This window comes from Salvelinus alpinus, chromosome 5, assembly GCF_045679555.1.
Source record: "Salvelinus alpinus chromosome 5, SLU_Salpinus.1, whole genome shotgun sequence".
Taxonomy (NCBI): Eukaryota; Metazoa; Chordata; class Actinopteri; order Salmoniformes; family Salmonidae; genus Salvelinus; species Salvelinus alpinus.
Genome location: NC_092090.1, coordinates 90,754,868 through 90,773,108, shown reverse-complemented (window position 1 = coordinate 90,773,108; position 18,241 = coordinate 90,754,868). Strand labels below are relative to the sequence as shown.

General features: G+C 46.6%; 1 protein-coding gene across 1 annotated transcript in view; it reads left to right on the top strand.

The window, feature by feature from the left end:
* Positions 1 to 1,142: 1,142 nt before the first annotated feature.
* The window catches only part of LOC139577228 (nucleolar protein 6-like), a 28,195-nt gene continuing 11,096 nt past the window's right edge, over positions 1,143 to 18,241 (top strand). Inside the window, exons 1-20 of the mRNA XM_071404188.1 lie at positions 1,143 to 1,296; positions 1,701 to 1,904; positions 2,142 to 2,258; positions 2,387 to 2,566; positions 2,656 to 2,824; positions 3,184 to 3,318; positions 3,553 to 3,716; positions 3,813 to 3,933; positions 4,101 to 4,159; positions 4,553 to 4,654; positions 4,745 to 4,860; positions 4,985 to 5,162; positions 5,399 to 5,521; positions 5,630 to 5,778; positions 12,338 to 12,413; positions 12,528 to 12,668; positions 12,906 to 13,023; positions 16,284 to 16,438; positions 16,622 to 16,785; positions 16,895 to 17,047. Coding sequence (XP_071260289.1) covers positions 1,273 to 1,296; positions 1,701 to 1,904; positions 2,142 to 2,258; positions 2,387 to 2,566; positions 2,656 to 2,824; positions 3,184 to 3,318; positions 3,553 to 3,716; positions 3,813 to 3,933; positions 4,101 to 4,159; positions 4,553 to 4,654; positions 4,745 to 4,860; positions 4,985 to 5,162; positions 5,399 to 5,521; positions 5,630 to 5,778; positions 12,338 to 12,413; positions 12,528 to 12,668; positions 12,906 to 13,023; positions 16,284 to 16,438; positions 16,622 to 16,785; positions 16,895 to 17,047 — 2,648 coding nt within the window. The 5' untranslated portion in view covers positions 1,143 to 1,272. The remainder of the gene's footprint in view (positions 1,297 to 1,700; positions 1,905 to 2,141; positions 2,259 to 2,386; positions 2,567 to 2,655; positions 2,825 to 3,183; positions 3,319 to 3,552; positions 3,717 to 3,812; positions 3,934 to 4,100; positions 4,160 to 4,552; positions 4,655 to 4,744; positions 4,861 to 4,984; positions 5,163 to 5,398; positions 5,522 to 5,629; positions 5,779 to 12,337; positions 12,414 to 12,527; positions 12,669 to 12,905; positions 13,024 to 16,283; positions 16,439 to 16,621; positions 16,786 to 16,894; positions 17,048 to 18,241) is intronic.

Here is an 18,241-nt window from a genome sequence, read left to right as displayed (position 1 = left end):
TTTGTTCCAGCCCAGCACTAAAGCACCTGTAAATACTGGGTCGCATCAACCAAAGATTATGGATATACTGACAAGATACGTTTCTCCGCCCTAACAATGGGAGTCGTTGTCCACACAGGCAAGGCGGGCTGTCTAGCTCCTGCCTATCCTTTCTTTGGATTGGATACATATTATTGTAATCCCTTTTTGAATATTCGATGAGGGTTATTGACATCAAATTCCTGTGTTCAATGGAGAGATGCTATGCTACTAGCCTCATGACATGAATATACATCGCCATCTGATCTTCAAAAAGTTCTACAGCTGCACCATCGAGAGCATCCTGACGGGTTGCATCACTGCCTGGTATGGTAACTGCTCGGCCTCTGACCGCAAGGCATTACAGAGGGTAGTGCGTACGGCCCAGTACATCACCAGGGCCAAGCTTCCTGCCATCCAGGACCTCTATACCAGGCGGTGTCTGAGGACAGCCCTAAAAATTGTCAAAGACTTCAGCCACCCTAGTCATAGACTGTTTTCTTTGCTACCGCACAGAAAGCGGTACCAGAGCGCCAAGTCTGGGTCCAAGAGGCTTCTAAACAGCTTCTACCCCAAGCCATAGACTCTGTACCGGTACCACCTGTATATAGCCTCGCTATTGTTATTTTACTGCTGCTCTTTAATTATTTGTTACTTTTATTTCTTATTTTTTTAGGTATTTTTCTTAAAACTGCATTGTTAGTTAAGGGCTTGTAAGTAGGCATTTCACTGTAAGGTCTACACTTGTTGTATTCGGCGCATGTAACAAATACAATTTGATCTCGAGACAACTCCAATATAGTGTTTTTTTTCTCAAAGTTGCACTTGTCTTATATCAGTACACTCATAACTTAAGCATTACGAAACTTATTTTCGATTAAATAAACCTCACGTAGCAGATGCGCCATACATTTTTTGTTGACCAAATTTGACCCTAATCGACCATACAAAAACTCCCTGCTTGGTTGGCGAAACAACGGGGGAAAAACGCCACCTGCTGGAGGGAGAAAGGTTTTCCACCCAGTTGGGCCTCTCTTCCTCTGCATCCTTCCGCAAATGCTCATGCAACGCATCTTGAGTTCGATGGGCGGAGTTACACGGAAATGAGCCAATCGTAACACACAGTTGTGTGTCGTAAAGCGCTAGGGTCTGACTGATCCTGTCCACACGTGAGAATTGTGCCGACAACTAAAAGTTGTCATATGCATGGGATTAAAACGATTGCCTGTTGAACAACCAGTGAATAAATAAAAGATGAAAGCAACAGCCGAGGAGCAGGTAACTTACATTATATAGTGTGTACTTTTTCATTTTAGCATGAGGCAATGACGACTAGTACTAGTAACTAGCTGCCAGCTAACGTTAGCATCGCAAATTACATGTGTACTGTAACACTTCATGTGTGGCTAACGTAATGTTAACATTAGCTAGCGGAGACTATATATATTTGCTTAGTATTACATAAAACGTTAGTAGTTAGCGAGCTATAGTATTTGAAAGTTTATCGGAATTTGACGAGTTTCTGTAGCTAGTCCAATGTATCTAGCCAACTATAGCTAGCCCATGCCTTTTATATCCACCATGCAGCCAACTTGATGCTAGTTAGCTTACTGGCTAGATCTCGCACTACAACATATTATGATATGTGTGTTGACGTTACACATGTTTCTCACGTTTCAAAGATGGCGCAATCAGAGTCTTCACACGATGAGGAAGATGAGGGCCCGACCAGGGCCAAAAGGGGTAAGCCCGAGGTGGTCCAGGACGGGTTCCCCCGTCCCGTGAAGCTGTCGCGCGGTGACCTCTACAAACCTCCCACCGCAGATGAACTAAACCAGCTCAAGGAGGCCGAGAGCCTCTTCCACTGCAGCCTGCTCAAGATGCAGGTGAGATGGGGGTTAGGTATGGGTGGAGGTCGGTGGTTAATTCACAAATCAATCGTTTAAGAACATTGACATTGTGTGTTTGTGTGTGTACACACACACACGCCTACATTCCAGTATTTCTGATGAAGGGGATACCACACGGCCACTTAGCAACATGACAGCAGTCTCAATGGTCCCATGCATGCATATACATATACATTTGTTAATCTCCCTCTGTCTCCCTGCCAATGCCAACAGATGGAGGAGCTGCTGAAGGAGGTTTCCCTGAGTGAGCGCAGGAAGCAGCTGATTGATTCTTTTGTCCAGAGTGTCACTGAGCAGCTCCAGACTGTACCACAGACTTCTGAAATGGAGGTATGTCAGTGATACTGTGGTTCCAGGGGATTAGAAATAATGGGTACTTGTTGTATTTGGTCTGACCTCAATGATCTCCAAAATGTTTGCCATTGATGCCATTGATCTCTCTCTTGCTCTTTCCCCAGCTAAGTGACTTGTCATGGTTGTCAGGAGGGGTGAAGGTCCCCTTTGTCTTGGTGCCAAAGGCAGCCAAGGGCAAGTTTCACATGGCACCACCCATATCTGTTACCATCATGGGCAGCTACCCACTTGGCACCTGCACCAAACCAGGCATTTCCGTTGATCTGGCAGTCGCTATTCCTGCTGTACGTAACGCCACACTCTTCACTCTGAACAATAAGAGTCAACATTTGGTCAGACAACAGAAATAACGCCATTCATGTATTATCTTCAGGATGTCCTGCACCCTAAAGATGCCCTAAACCAGAGGTACCCACGGAAGAGGGCGATTTACCTGGCAGGACTGGCACAACATCTTGCCGCCTCTCCCGCCATCGGGGCCATGCGGTACTCATGTCTCCATGGCAACCGCCTCCGTCCTATCCTGTTGCTCTCCCCTCCAGGTACCTAGCATCTGTCACAGAAGGGTGGGACAGCAACAGTGCTTCTACATCTGCATTGCTTGCTGTTTGGGGTTTTAGGCTGGTTTTCTGTGTAGCACTTTGTGACATCGGCTGATGTAAAAAGGGCTTTATGAATACATTTGATTGATTGAACGGTTGGTTCATTCTAAGGCCAAGTCTTGTAGAGCTTAAACCTTTATTCAAAGTTTTCCTTAACTCAAAGCCTAGCTTGGTTGGATTTAGCATGCCACCCATATGGTTGTCGGCAAGCACCTATTCAGTACCTGTTCATGTACCGTTTCACAATGTATTGTTTTGTGTGTGTCAATATTGATTAAATGAAATGGCCCCTTTTCCAGGCAAAGACTCCTCCAGCTTCACCTTGCGACTCCACGCCTGCCCTCCACCGGGCTTCTTCAAGCCCAGCCGCTTCCACCCCCAGAGGAACAACATCCGCACCGACTGGTATACTGGCCTGGGGAGCTCTCAGCCAGGTGAGGGCCTCAACTCAAACCAAGCAGCTTCGATATATTGTTTCCTAAAATACAGGTCTCTTCTGATTTAGGATGTTAATGGAAACCGATTGTTAAACGGGATGAGTGTTCCTTGTTGAGGGAGATGGTACACTAACCTGAATTACAGCTGTGCATTGGAGAGATTCTTCACCTTTAAATCAGACTTAAGTCTAACTTCTCATCCATTCCTTTTCTGTCTGTATTTTTGGGCAGCGACGAGTGAGCCGCCCACTCCCCACTACAACAGCTCTGTTCTTGGGGACATGCTCCCCAGGGCCCACCTGCAGTTCCTGACCGCTGTGAGCTCCCAGTGTGCCGCCTTTGCAGAGGGAGTGGCCCTGCTCAAAGTGTGGCTCAGACAGAGGGAGCTGGACCAGGTATGGGCCCCTGCACCACCACCCGCTCCCTCTCTATCAAGAGTTTTACCAGGCTGAATGAACCCGGCGCTTAAACTACACTCTCTCTTCCCCCAGGGCGTTGGGTGTTTCAGTGGATTCCTGGGCTCCATGCTGCTGGCCTACCTCCTCTCCTGCCACAGAGTCAGCAACACCATGACAGCCTACCAGCTGCTCCGCAACAGCCTGCATTTCCTGGGTAAGATGCATGAGGTCTCATCTCCTACCTGTCTGTCTACTCCTACCGTTGGAGTAACATTGCATGTACCATAAATACCATACCTGGTGTTATTGTGTTTGGTGTTGGTCTCATCACTACTCTGTTTAGAGACGGTCTCATTGTGATCGCTTTCTTTTCGATCTCAGCTTTCAACGACCTGACAGAGAATGGAATTACCCTAGCCAAAGGCCCAGATTCAACAGCGGTGAGGCAGGACTAGTCCAAATGACTTTAAAGGAAAATGCCACCCAAAAACTATCTTTTGACATTTTTCCCCCGTTAGTCCTTTGTTGATATAGTCCCAAAATGTTTTTCATGTCAGCAAGTTTTCAAGTTGTATAAGGTATGATCATCATATGATGCAAAATGCATCATACCGGCTGTATTTCTGTATTTTGAATTGTATCTCTTAAACTCGATTTCTGACATGCAAAACATTTTGGGACAATATCAACAATGGACTAATGAAACAAATACAAGAAGCTAGTTTTTGGGGGGTCCTTTTTCTTTAGTGATAGGAGTGCTTTTCTATTTTCTCCATTATGGATCATAATCACATGTTCTTCTCCCCCTTGTTTTCTTTCGTTCCCTCCGTCAGCCCTCTCTCGCCGAGTTCCACACTGCTTTCCAGGTTGTTTTTGTCGACCCCTCTGGACACCTCAACATGTGTGCTGACATGACAGCCTGCACCTACAAACAGGTGAGTGCCCTGTGGCAAGGTGCCTTGAGATTGGCTGGATGGCAGTAACATGCCCTCTGATTGGTTGACTGTAGCTTGTTTGGCTCTCAGGTGCAGCATGAGGCTTCTCTGTCGCTGCAGTTTTGGGACGACCCCACCGTGGATGGATTCCATGCCCTACTCATGACCCCCAAACCCATGATCAGGACCAGTGACCATGTCTTCCAGTAAGGCCTTGTTTAGACACACACGCTAGCACACACACATTTATTGTTCTCTCCTCTTGTATTAACTTTGACCCCCCCCCCCCTATTCTGTTTCTTCTCCTCTCCTGTGTGTCTCTGTCATCAGGCTGTGTGAGCTGGTCAAGCTGCAGTCCTGCTGTAAGAAACTCAACCTCCTCAGTGAACTCATGGACCACAGTGGAGACTACGTCCTCACCGCACTCCCCTTTATCCTCTCCCTCCTGCAACGAGGACTGGGCCAAAGGGTCCGCCTCCTCACCCACTCACTGACCCCTGACCCTGAGGTGAGCATTCTCATGCTTTCTTTGAATTCCGTATGTTAAATAGTACTGAATGGTTTGTGTTCCTGTGTTTCACTTTAAAAAATGTGTGTGTGGTTGAGACAGGTTGTGTGTGTAATTCAGGTCTGTTGACTGGGACGGACTGGTCCAGTACGTTTAGAGAGAACTGTTTACTTGATAACATTCCTAATGGGTAGTCTGGTTGGTGTGTGTGTAACAGTGTATGTTTGCTATGGCAGTGGCCGGTGGAGAGTGATGCTCCGAAGCACAGTGCCCAGCCACCCCTGTCCTTTGGCCTGCTGCTCAACCCAGAACAGGCGGCCTCTGTACTGGAGAGAGGACCCCCAGCCGATAGTCCCAAGGTCTGTGTCTCTTTCTCTCTTTGTGTTTCTGTGTTAACACTCAATACCATGTTTTCAAATGTGTCATCCAGTTGTGTGTCATTCTCACTGCTGTGTGTGTTTGTGCAGGCTGAGGAGTTCAGGCAGCTGTGGGGGTCTCGCTCTGAGCTGCGTCGGTTCCAGGACGGTGACATCACAGAGGCTGTGGTGTGGGATGGAGAGACCACCTGTCAGAAGAGACTGGTCCCACGCCAGCTCATCACACACCTGCTGCAGCTGTATGTTCCTCACCACTCCTAAGCACAGATCTAGAATCAGATCATCCTACCTCCAATCCTAACCATAACCATTTTGGGGATGGATAAAGATCTGACCCTGTATCAGTGGGTTTAATTTAAAAACATTTTATTTCACCTTTATTTAACCAGGTAAGCCAGTTGAGAACAAGTTCTCATTTACAACTGCAACCTGGCCAAGATAAAGCAAAGCAGTGCGACACAAACAACAACAGAGTTACACATGGAATAACACAATAGAAAGTCTATATACAGTGTGTGCAAATGGCGTGAGGAGGTAAGGCAATAAATAGGCCATAGTAGTGAAGTAATTACAACTTAGCAAATTAACACTGGAGTGATAGATGTGCAGATGATGATGTGCAAGTAGAAATACTGGTGTGCAAAAAAGTAAATAAAAACAATATGGGGATGAGGTAGGTAGATTGGACGGGCTTTTTACAGATGGGCTGTGTACAGCTGCAGTGATCGGTTAGCTGCTCAGATAGCTGATGCTTAAAGTTATTGAGGGAGATAGAAGTCTCCAACTTGCAATTTGTTCCAGTCTTTGGCAGCAGAGAACTGGAAGGAAAGGCAGCCAAAGTAGGTGGTGGCTTTGGGGATGACCAGTGAGAGATGCCTGCTGGAGCGCATGCTACGGGTGGGTGTTATGGTGACCAGTGAGCTGAGACAAGGCGCCGCTTTACCTAGCAAAGACTTATAGATGACCTGGAGCCAGAGAGTCTGGCGACGAATATGTAGCGAGGGCCAGCCGACGAGAGCATACAGGTCGCAGTATGGGGGGTTGGTGACAAAACGGATGGCACTGTGATAGACTGCATCCAGTTTGGGATCACAACTCTTTTGTTTACCTGTCGGCCCCAGCCTCGAACTCAGGTCCTGTATGTACCTAACTGACCCGCTCTGCCCATTAATCTCCATTTACCCGTTGTTGTCTTAGCTCTCCTGATCAACACCTGTGATTGCTTTATTCCTCTCCAATGTCAATATGCCTTGTCTACTGCTGTCTCAGCTATTTCTTATTGTTTTATTTCCCACTCAAAATGCCTTAGATACAGTGGGGAGAACAAGTATTTGATACACTGCCGATTTTGCAGGTTTTCCTACTTACAAAGCATGTAGAGGTCTGTCATTTTTATCATAGGTACACTTCAACTGTGAGACACGGAATCTAAAACAAAAATCCAGAAAATCACATTGTATGATTTTTAAGTAATTCATTTGCATTTTATTGCATGACATAAGTATTTGATCACCTACCAACCGGTAAGAATTCTGGCTCTCACAGACCTGTTAGTTTTTCTTTAAGAAGCCCTCCTGTTCTCCACTCATTACCCATATTAACTGCACCTGTTTGAACTCGTTACCTGTATAAAAGACACCTGTCCACACACTCAATCAAACAGACTCCAACCTCTCCACAATGGCCAAGACCAGAGAGCTGTGTAAGGACATCAGGGATACAATTGTAGACCTGCACAAGGCTGGGATGGGCTACAGGACAATAGGCAAGCAGCTTGGTGAGAAGGCAACAACTGTTGGTGCAATTATTAGAAAATGGAAGAAGTTGAAGATGACGGTCAATCACCCTCGGTCTGGGGCTCCATGCAAGATCTCACCTTGTGGGGCATCAATGATCATGAGGAAGGTGAGGGATCAGCCCAGAACTACACGGCAGGACCTGGTCAATGACCTGAAGAGAGCTGGGACCACAGTCTCAAAGAAAACCATTAGTAACACACTACGCCGTCATGGATTAAAATCCTGCAGCGCACGCAAGGTCCCCCTGCTCAAGCCAGCGCATGTCCAGGCCCGTCTGAAGTTTGCCAATGACCCTCTGAATGATCCAGAGGAGGAATGGGAGAAGGTCATGTGGTCTGATGAGACAAAAATAGAGCCTTTTGATCTAAACTCCACTCGCCGTGTTTGGAGGAAGAAGAAGGATGAGTACAACCCCAAGAACACCATCCCAACCGTGAATGGAGGCAGAAACATCATTCTTTGGGGATGCTTTTCTGCAAAGGGGACAGGACGACTGCACCGTATTGAGGGGAGGATGGATGGGGCCATGTATCACGAGATCTTGGCCAACAACCTCCTTCCCTCAGTAAGAGCATTGAAGATGGGTCGTGGCTGGGTCTTCCAGCATGACAACGACCCGAAACACACAGCGAGGGCAACTAAGGAGTGGCTCCGTAAGAAGCATCTCAAGGTCCTGGAGTGGCCTAGCCAGTCTCCAGACCTGAACCCAATAGACAATCTTTGGAGGGAGCTGAAAGTCCGTATTGCCCAGCGACAGCCCCGAAACCTGAAGGATCTGGAGAAGGTCTGTATGGATGAGTGGGCCAAAATCCCTGCTGCAGTGTGTGCAAACCTGGTCAAGAACTACAGGAAACGTATGATCTCTGTAATTGCAAACAAAGGTTTCTGTACCAAATATTAAGTTCTGCTTTTCTGATGTAACAAATACTTATGTCATGCAATAAAATGCAAATGAATAACTTAAAAATCATACAATGTGATTTTCTGGATTTTTGTTTTAGATTCCGTGTCTCACAGTTGAAGTGTACCTATGATAAAAATTACAGACCTCTACATGCTTTGTAAGTAGGAAACACTGCCGATTTTCCAGGTTATCAAATACTTCTTCTCCCCACTGTAGCTCTTTTGTCCCACCCTACACACATGCGGATACCTTGCCTGGCTTAACTGGTGCCTCCAGAGACGGAACCTCATCGTCACTCAATGCCTAGGTTTACCTCCACTGTACTCACATCCTACCATACCAATGTCTGTACATTGTACCTCCTCCCTAAGTTTGTTTTATTCACTGCTTTAGCACACTCCACCAACCCTGATGTCCTAGCCGTGTCTGAATCCTGGCTTAGGAAGACCACCAAAAATTCAGAAATTTCCATCCCCAACTACAACGTTTTCTGTCCAGATGGAACTGCCAAAGGGGGTGGAGTTAGCCTGCAGAGTTCTGTCATGCTATCCAGGTCTGTGCCCAAACAGTTCGAGCTTCTACTTTTAAAAATCCACCTTTTCCAGAAACAAGTCTCTCACTGTTGCCGCTTGTTATAGACCCCCCTCAGCCCCCAGCTGTGCCCTGGACACGATATGTGAATTAATTGAGTTCCTACTGTTAGGTGACCTAAACTGGGATATGCTTAACACGTCCTACAATCTAAGCTAGATGGCCTCAATCTCACACAAATTATCAAGGAACCTACCAGGTACAACCCTAAATCTGTAAACACGGGCACCCTCATAGATATCATCCTGACCAACCTGCCCTCTAAATACACCTCCGCTGTCTTCAACCAGGATCTCAGTGATTGTTGCCTGCGTGCGTTATGGGTCCGCGGTCAAACAACCACCCCTTATCACTGTCAAATGCTCCCTAAAACACTTCAGCGAGCAGGCCTTTCTAATCGGCCTGGCCCGGGTATCCTGGAAGGATATTGACCTCATTCCGTCAGTAGAGGATGCTTGGTTATTCTTTAAAAGTGCTTTCCTCACCATCGTAAATAAGCATGCCCCTTTCAAAAAATTTAGAACTAAGAACAGATATAGCCCTTGGTTCACTCCAGGCCTGACTGCCCTTGACCAGCTTAAAAACATCCTGTGGCGTACTGCATTAGCATTGAATAGCCCCCGCGATATGCAACTTTTCAGGGAAGTCAGGAACCAATATACACAGGCAGTTAGGAAAGCAAAGGCTAGCTTTTTCTTTTTTTTTTTTTTCTTTTTTTAATTTAAATTTTATCCCCTTTTTCTCCCCAATTTTTCGTGGTATCCAATCGCTAGTAATTACTATCTTGTCTCATCGCTACAACTCCCGTACGGGCTCGGGAGAGACGAAGGTCGAAAGTCATGCGTCCTCCGAAGCACAACCCAACCTAGCCGCACTGCTTCTTAACACAGCGCGCCTCCAACCCGGAAGCCAGCCGCACCAATGTGTCGGAGGAAACACCGTGCACCCGCCCCCTCGGTTAGCGCGCACTGCGCCCGGCCCGCCACAGGAGTCGCTGGAGCGCGATGAGACAAGGATATCCCTACCGGCCAAACCCTCCCTAACCCGGACGACGCTAAGCCAATTGTGCGTCGCCCCACGGACCTCCCGGTCGCGGCCGGCTGCGACAGAGCCTGGGCGCGAACCCAGACTCTGGTGGCGCAGCATAGCACTGCGATGCAGTGCTCTAGACCACTGCGCCACCCGGGAGAAGGCTAGCTTTTTCAAACAGAAATTGGCATCCTGTAGCACAAACTACAAAAGTTCTGGGACACTAAAGTCCATGGAGAATAAGAGCACCTCCTCCCAGCTGCCCATTGCACTGAAGCTAGGAAACACTGTCACCACTGATAAATCTACGATAATCGAGAATCAATAAGCATTTTTATACGGCTGGCCATACTTCCACCTGGCTACCCCTACCCCGGTAAACAGCTCTGCACCCCCCACAGCAACTTGCCTAAGCCTCCCCCATTTCTCCTTCACCCAAATCCAGATAGCTGATGTTCTGAAAGAGCAAAATCTGGATCCCTACAAATCAGCTGGGCTAGACAATCTGGACCCTCTTTCTAAAATGATCCGCCGCAATTGTTGCAACCCCTATTACTAGTCTGTTCAACCTCTCTTTCGTATTGTCTGAGATCCCTAAAGACTGGAAAGCTGCTGCGGTCATCCCCCTCTTCAAAGGGGGAGACACTCTAGACCCAAACTGTTACAGACCTATATCCATCCTACCCTGCCTTTCTAAGGTCTTCGAAAGCCAAGTTAACGAACAGATAACCAACCATTTAGAATCCCACCGTACCTTCTCCGCTATGCAATCTGGTTTCCGAGCTGGTCATGGCTGCACCTCAGCCACGCTCAAGGTCCTAAACTCTATCATAACCGCCATCGATAAAAGACAGTACTGTGCAGCCGTCTTCATCGACCTGGCCAAGGCTTTCGACTCTGTCAATCACCGCATTCTGATCTGTAGACTCAACATCCTTGGTTTCTCAAATGACTGCCTCGCCTGGTTCACCAACTACTTCTCAGAGCTCAGTGTGTCAAATGGGAGGGCCTGTTGTCCGGACCTTTAGCAGTCTCTATGGGGGTGCCACAGGGTTCAGTTCTCGGGCCGGCTCTTTTCTCTGTATACTTCAATGATGTCGCTCTTGCTGCTGGTGATTTTCTGATCCACCTCTACGCAGACGACACCATTCTGTATTCTTCTGGCCCTTCTTTGGAGACTGTTAACAAACCTCGACGAGCTTCAATGCCATACAACTCTCCTTCCGTAGCCTCCAACTGCTCTTAAATACAAGTAAAACTAAATGCATGCTCTTCAACCGATCGCTGCCCCCGCCCATCTAGCATCACTACCCTGGACGGTTCTGACTTAGAATATGTGGACAACTACAAATACCTAGGTGTCTGGTTAGACTGTAAATTCTCCTTCCAGACTCACATTAAGCATCTCCAATCCAAAGTTAAATCCAGAATCAGCTTCCTATTTCGCAACAATGCCTCCTTCACTCATGCTGCCAAACATATCTTCGTAAAACTGACTATTCTACCGATCCTTGACTTCGGCGATGTAATTTACAAAATAGCCTGCAACACTTCAACAAATTGGATGCAGTCTATCGCAGTGCCATCCGTTTTGTCACCAAAGCCCCATATACTACCGACCACTGCGACCTGTATGCTCTCGTTGGCTGGCCCTTGCTTCATATTCGTCGCCAAATCCACTGGCTCCAGGTCATCTATAAGTCTTTGCTAGGTAAAGCGATGCCTTGTCTCAGCTCACTGGTCACCATAGCAGCACCCACCCATAGCACGCGCTCCATCAGGTATATTTCACTGGTCATCCCCAAAGCCAACATCTCCTTTGGCCGCCTTTCCTTCCAGTTCTCTGCTGCCAATGACTGGAACGAATTGCAAGAATCACTGAAGCTGGAGATTTCCTTCTCCCTCACTAACTTTAAGCACCAGCTGTCAGAGCAGCTTTCTGATCATTGCCCCTGTACACAGCCCATCTGTAAATAGCCCACCCAACTACCTCATCCCCATAGTTATTTTTTTTTCTTTCTCCTTTGCACCCCAGTATCTCTACTTGCACATCTATCACTCCAGTGTTTAATTACAATTTAGCAATTAAACACGGATTTCGCCACTATGGCCTATTTATTGCCTTACCTCCTTAATCTTACTAAATTTGCACACACTGTATATAGATTTTTCTATTGTGTAATTGACTGTACGTTTGTTTATCCCATGTGTAACTCTGTGTTTTGTAGCACTGGTTTGCTTTATCTTGGCCAGGTTGCAGTTGTAAATGAGAACTTGTTCTCAGCTGGCCTACCTGGTTAAATAAAGGTGAAATAAATAAACCCTCCAAGACTGGAAGGAAGGAGTAGGCTGAGCTGTTCATCAAAATGCCTCTGACAACTCTCCACTATCTTTTCCTTGTATGATGTTGTGTTGGTTGTATGGGAAGTTCTGTTAGAAGCAGGTTTAAGAGAGGCTCCTTTCTCTTCTCCTCAGTCATGCAGATATACCAGAATCCTGTGTGAGATACATTGGAGGGATGCTGGATGATGTCATCAAAGTGGGGCACGAGGTAGTTCTGAGTTTTCTGTAGTAGTGCATCTTACTGTGTGGGTTGATGACCCCCTCCATACAAACGTTGACATCTGAAACCTGTTAAAGCTCTGTGTGTGTGTGTGTTCGCCAGGTGTGCAGTACTGGTGAGGAGGAGAGTCTGAAGGTGGTTCAGTCATATGATGATCTAAGCAGGAAGCTGTGGAGGCTGGAGGGGCTTCCCTTGTCCATCACTTCAGTGCAGGGGGCCCACCCAGCCCTCCGCTACACCCAGGTAACCCTAGCTACTGTACCCTACCTAGACCCCCCTCCCCATTGACACATCTCAACAGGGGTGTATTCATCGGTGCAAACCCTAACAAAAGGGTTTCAGGTAGGTCACTTCCCGTTAAGGCCTGTTTGTTTCCATTTGGTTCCTAATCCACTCCAGCTCCATGCAGCAGATGTGAATTAGTGAGTTGGAGATGGTTCATTATTTCAATGTTTGATTTGTGCTTCCTCCATCACACAGGTGTTCCCCCCAGTGCCCCTGAAGCTGGACTACTCATTCTTTGACAGAGAGAAGTTGTCCCGGTCACTGGTACCCCATGAGGTCAAACCTTGCCCTGTGTACATCACCCCTGTCAAAGGTACCGCACAACATTTCTTGCGTGTGTGTATGTGTTCATCAGTGTCTTGCGTTCATGTATTGTGCTTACAATGCTGCCTGCCTTCATGTACGTGCCAGAACTGTGGCGGGACTGAACTTTTCTAGGCCTAGTTATTCATGAAATTAGGGTTCATACATTCTCTTCAACACAATGTGCAACAACAATCTCGCCACAGTGAGGCGGCATTGTATTTGCAATTTGGATAGAATACTAATTCTTCCATTATGGTTCACTTTCCCATCAACCACATCCATGCCTGCTGCTTGTAGCCTACCATTTAGGCTTATAATCCAACTCAATATGCAGGTTAATGCTCAACATTCTTCAATAATGAACACAGTAAGCAGTCAAAAACAATCTCAGCCTTCTTATAAAATGTTGGAAGCACTAAAACTATATGATGGCATGGGACTCGAGGCGTTAACTCATGCCAACAAATGAACGAAGAGCATAGCATTGCATTTCTTAAAATACAAACAACTTCCCAGTGCAATAAGATGATAAATACAGCGCTTCGCCTTGATTTGACACACTGAACTCGATCAGAGAAGTAGTTGGTGAACCAGGCGAGGCAATCATTAGAGAAACCAAGGCTGTCGAGTCTGCCGATGAGGATGTGGTGATTGACAGAGTCAAAAGCCTTGGCCAGGTCAATGAATACGGCTGCACAGTATTGTTTCCTATCGATGGCGGTTAAGATATCGTTTATGACCTTGAGCGTGGCTGAGGTGCACCCATGACCAGCTCTGAAACCAGATTGCATAGCGGAGAAGGTATGGTGGGATTCGAAATGGTCGGTAATCTGTTTGTTGACTTGGCTTTCGAAGACCTTAGAAAGGCAGGGTAGGATAGATATAGGTCTGTAGCTGTTAGGGTCAAGAGTGTCCCCCCCTTTGAAGAGGGGGATAACCGCAGCTGCTTTCCAATCTTTGGGAATCTCAGACGACACGAAAGAGAGGTTGAAAAGGCTAGTAATAGGGGTGGCAACAATTTCAGCAGATAGTTTTAGAAAGAAAGGGTCCAGATTATCTAGCCCGGCTGTTTTGTAAGGATCCAGATTTTGCAGCTCTTTCAGAACATCAGCTGACTGTATTTGGGAGAAAGAGAAATGGGGAAGGCTTGGGCGAGTAGCAGAGGGGAGGGCAGTGCTGTTGACCGGGGTAGGGGTAGCCAGGTGGAAAGCATGGCCAGCCGTAGAAAAATGCTTATTGAAATTCTCAATTATAGTGGATTTGTCGGTGGTGACAGTGTTTCCTATCTTCAGTGCAGTTGGAATCTGGGAGGAGGTGTTCTTATTCTCCATGGACTTTACAGTGTCCCAGAACTTTTTTGAATTTGTGTTGCAGGAAGCAAATTTCTGCTTGAAAAAGCTAGCCTTGGCTTTTCTAACTGCCTGTGTATATTGGTTTCTAGCTTCCCTGAAAAGTTGCATATCACGGGGGGCTGTTCGATGCTAATGTTCGATGCTAATGCATAGGATGTTTTTCTGTTGGTTAAGGGCAGTCAGGTCAGGAGAGAACCAAGGGCTATATCTGTTCCTGGTTCTAAATTTCTTGAATGGGGCATGCTTATTCAAGATATTATGGGGCATGCTTATTCAAATTCTTATTCTAAGAATTTGTTCTTAACTGACTTGCCTAGTAAAATAAAGGTAAAAAAAAAAAAAAAAGATGGTGAGCAAGGCGTTTAAAAAAAATATCCAGGCATCCTCTACTGACGGGATGAGATCAATATCCTTCCAGGATACCTCGGCCAGGTCGATTAGAAAGGCCTGCTCGATTAGAAAGGCCTGCTCGCTGAAGTGTTTCAGGGAGCGTTTGACAGTGATGAGTGGAGGTCGTTTGACCGCTGACCCATTACGGATGCAGGCAATGAGGCAGTGATCGCTGAGATCTTGGTTGAAAACAGCAGAGGTGTATTTGGAGGGCAAGTTGGTTAGGATGATATCTATGAGGGTACCCGTGTTTACGGATTTGGGGTTGTACCTGGTAGGTTCATTGATAATTTGTGTGAGATTGAGGGCATCAAGCTTAGATTGTAGGATGGCTGGGGTGTTAAGCATGTTCAAATTTAGGTCGCCTAGCAGCACGAGCTCTGAAGATAGATGGGGGGCAATCAGTTCACATATGGTGTCCAGAGCACAGCTGGGGGCAGAGGGTGGTCTATAGCAGGCGGCAACGGTGAGAGACTTGTTTTTAGAGAGGTGGATTTTTAAAAGTAGAAGTTCAAATTGTTTGGGAACAGACCTGGATAGTAACAGAACTCTGCAGGCAATCTTTGCAGTAGATTGCAACACCGCCCCCTTTGGCCGTTCTATCTTGTCTGAACTGTCTACACTGTATTTCTGACCAATTTGATGTTAAATGTGCTTTTCTTTTACAAACAAGGACATTTCTAAGTGACCCCATCCGCCGTCCCCATACCCATACCGCCGTCTGTGCACCTCTACCGCCGTCTGTGCACCTCTACCACCGGGTGCTTTGCTTTTTGTATTTGGATAGTTTTCAAAAAAGACCTAATAATTGTCAGCTGTGATCGAGATTGGGTTGGCCCCAGCGCTGTGGTCCTGAGGCTTGCGTAGTTCAGGGCCTGGTGTACCCTGAGGTAGGAGGGCACATTTTATGTATTGCCTTTTGCTGTTATTGCCTTCTTTTGCTGTTATTGCCTTCGGTCAAATCTAGAAAATGACCTCTGTTAAATCCTTGGGTTCCCCTTTCTCGTTGGTTTTAAAGCCGAAATGTATCCAAAAAGAGACAGTGGCATTTTTTTACGACACCAGATCTGCCATTTTCACTCTTCCTCTCTCTTATCTTACTGAAGGTAGAAGAGGTCACATGACCCCAAAAGTTAGTAGGCTCTATGACCCCTTCCTCTCTCTTATCTTTCTAAAGGTAGAAGAGGTCACGTGACCCCAAAAGTTAGTAGGCTCTATGACCCCTTCCACTCTTCCAAGAGAGGTGTAATTTGATCCCCTCACCTCACTCACATTGATGTGATTTTAGCAAACAGCGCAAAAAAAATAACTTTTAGAATGTTAGAGTACAAACTAACTGAAAAATCAGACCAATGGTACCGTCAAATATCCCGGTTTATGATCTATAACGGCATACTGCCCAAGCCTAGTGTGTACTGTACAGACCTAATTGAAGTGTTTTGTTGTGGATCCAGAGACGGTATGCTATTTTTTTTTTGTGTGTTTTCTACTATGAACCCTTCTCGCTTGCCTTCTCCTGTTGTAGTGATCTGCCACATGGAGGGCAGTGGGAAGTGGCCTCATGACAGAGTGGCCATCCGCCACATTAAAGCAGCCTTCCACATCAGCCTGGGAGAACTGTTAACCCAACACCACCACTACACCTGCCAGCCCAGTCCCACACACCTGGATGTGTGGAAGGTATGGGCCCCGCTCTCTCTCTCTGTGTGTGGGGTTAGGGTGGTAGTGATTATGTTAATTAATGACACACACACTGACATCTGCAGTTGTCACAATTGGGCTTTATGAAATAGATTTGATTTTAATTTGACTGGTATAGGGATGCACTGTTATCAGACATTGACTAACTGTGTGTGTGTGCAGGATGGCTTGGTGTTCAGGATCCAGGTAGCGTACCACCGGGAGCCTCAGGTCCTGAGGGAGAGTGTTAGTCCAGAGGGGCTGCTCATCGTCAGGGACAACGCGGAGGCTCAGGCCCTGGAGATGGCCACCATGCAGCGGCCCCTACTCACCAGTACTCTGCACGGGTCAGGCACCAGCTTTACACTGGAGCTCTCTCTCTGTCAGCTAACACTATAGCTTTACACCTTCTCAAACACACACATATCCTAATGTCTCTGTGGTTGTGTGTTCTAGGCTCCAGCAGCTTCACCCATGCTTCGGGGCGGTGTGTCGCCTGGCCAAGCGCTGGCTGGGAGCGCAGCTCTTTAGCGATGACATCACAGAGGACACTGCTGACCTGCTGGTGGCGTTCCTCTTCCTGCAGCCGGCCCCTTTCACTCCTCCAGGGTAACTAGTTACCTACTTGCAGTATCAATCCCTCTCTGCTAATTTTTCTCACTCGTTCTATCGTCACCTTCCTGTACTACAAACTCTTTCCCTCAAATTCTTTGTGGGTCTGTGTAATCTGAGGGATGTATGTGTCTCTAACATGGTCATACATTTTGTCAGGAGGTTAGGAAGTGCAGCTCTATTTTGTAGGGGGTGGGCACATAGCCTGTCTTCTCTTGAGAGCCAGATCTTGAGAGCCAGATCTTTCTCAATAGCAAGGCTATGCTCACTGAGTCTTTACATAGTCAAAGCTTTCCTTTAATTTTGGGTCAGTCAGTGGTCAGGTATTCTGCCACTGTGTACTCTCGGTTTAGGGCCAGATCGTTTAATGATTTTCAATGTGTCATGTAATTATCTTTTGTTTTCTCATGAGTTGGTTGGGTCTAATTGTGTTGCTGTCCTGGGGCTCTGTTTGTGTTTGAGAACAGAGCCCCAGGACCAGCTTGTTGAGGGGACTCTTCTCCAGGTTCATCTCTCTGTAGGTTATGGTTAAGGTTTGGGAATCACTTCCTTTTAGGTGGTTGAAGAATTTAATGTCTCTTTTCTGGATTTTGATAATTAGCGGGTATCGGCCTAATTCTTGTTTTTGTACACGGAGGATATTTTAGCAGAATTTGTGAATTCTTGTTTGGTGAGCGGACCCCAGACCTCGCAACCATAAAGGGCTATGGGTTTTATAACTGATTCCAGTATTGTTTTGCCAGATCATACTGTGTTTTCCGTTAGTGTTTTCCAGTCGTCGGCTAATCATCCGGTTACAGATTAATTTTCAGCCAGCTACTTTTTCTACTTCATATTAACTAGGCTACTTTTCATTTAGAAGTTTTAATTTGATATGCATCTTCTAGGGATCTATTGATAGGATAGGTGCCTGACAGTCAAAAAGCGAGCGATGACGGGGAAACGCGGTCTGTCTGTCCTGGTACAATTTGTGCTCTGTGGTTGGTTGCTGTCAAATTTGTTTTTCAAGGAGAAGGGAGAGCACGATGCTTGTGAATTTGCACGTCACATGTAATGTAAGTGGTAACGATGAGTCGAAATCCACTTAGCCAAATTATTGTTCTCTGCCACAGCCATTTCTTTCCCCCTTCACATCTTTCCTATAGCCAGCCACGCAGAGTTGTAGGCCACTTACTGTGTTTTGATTGACAA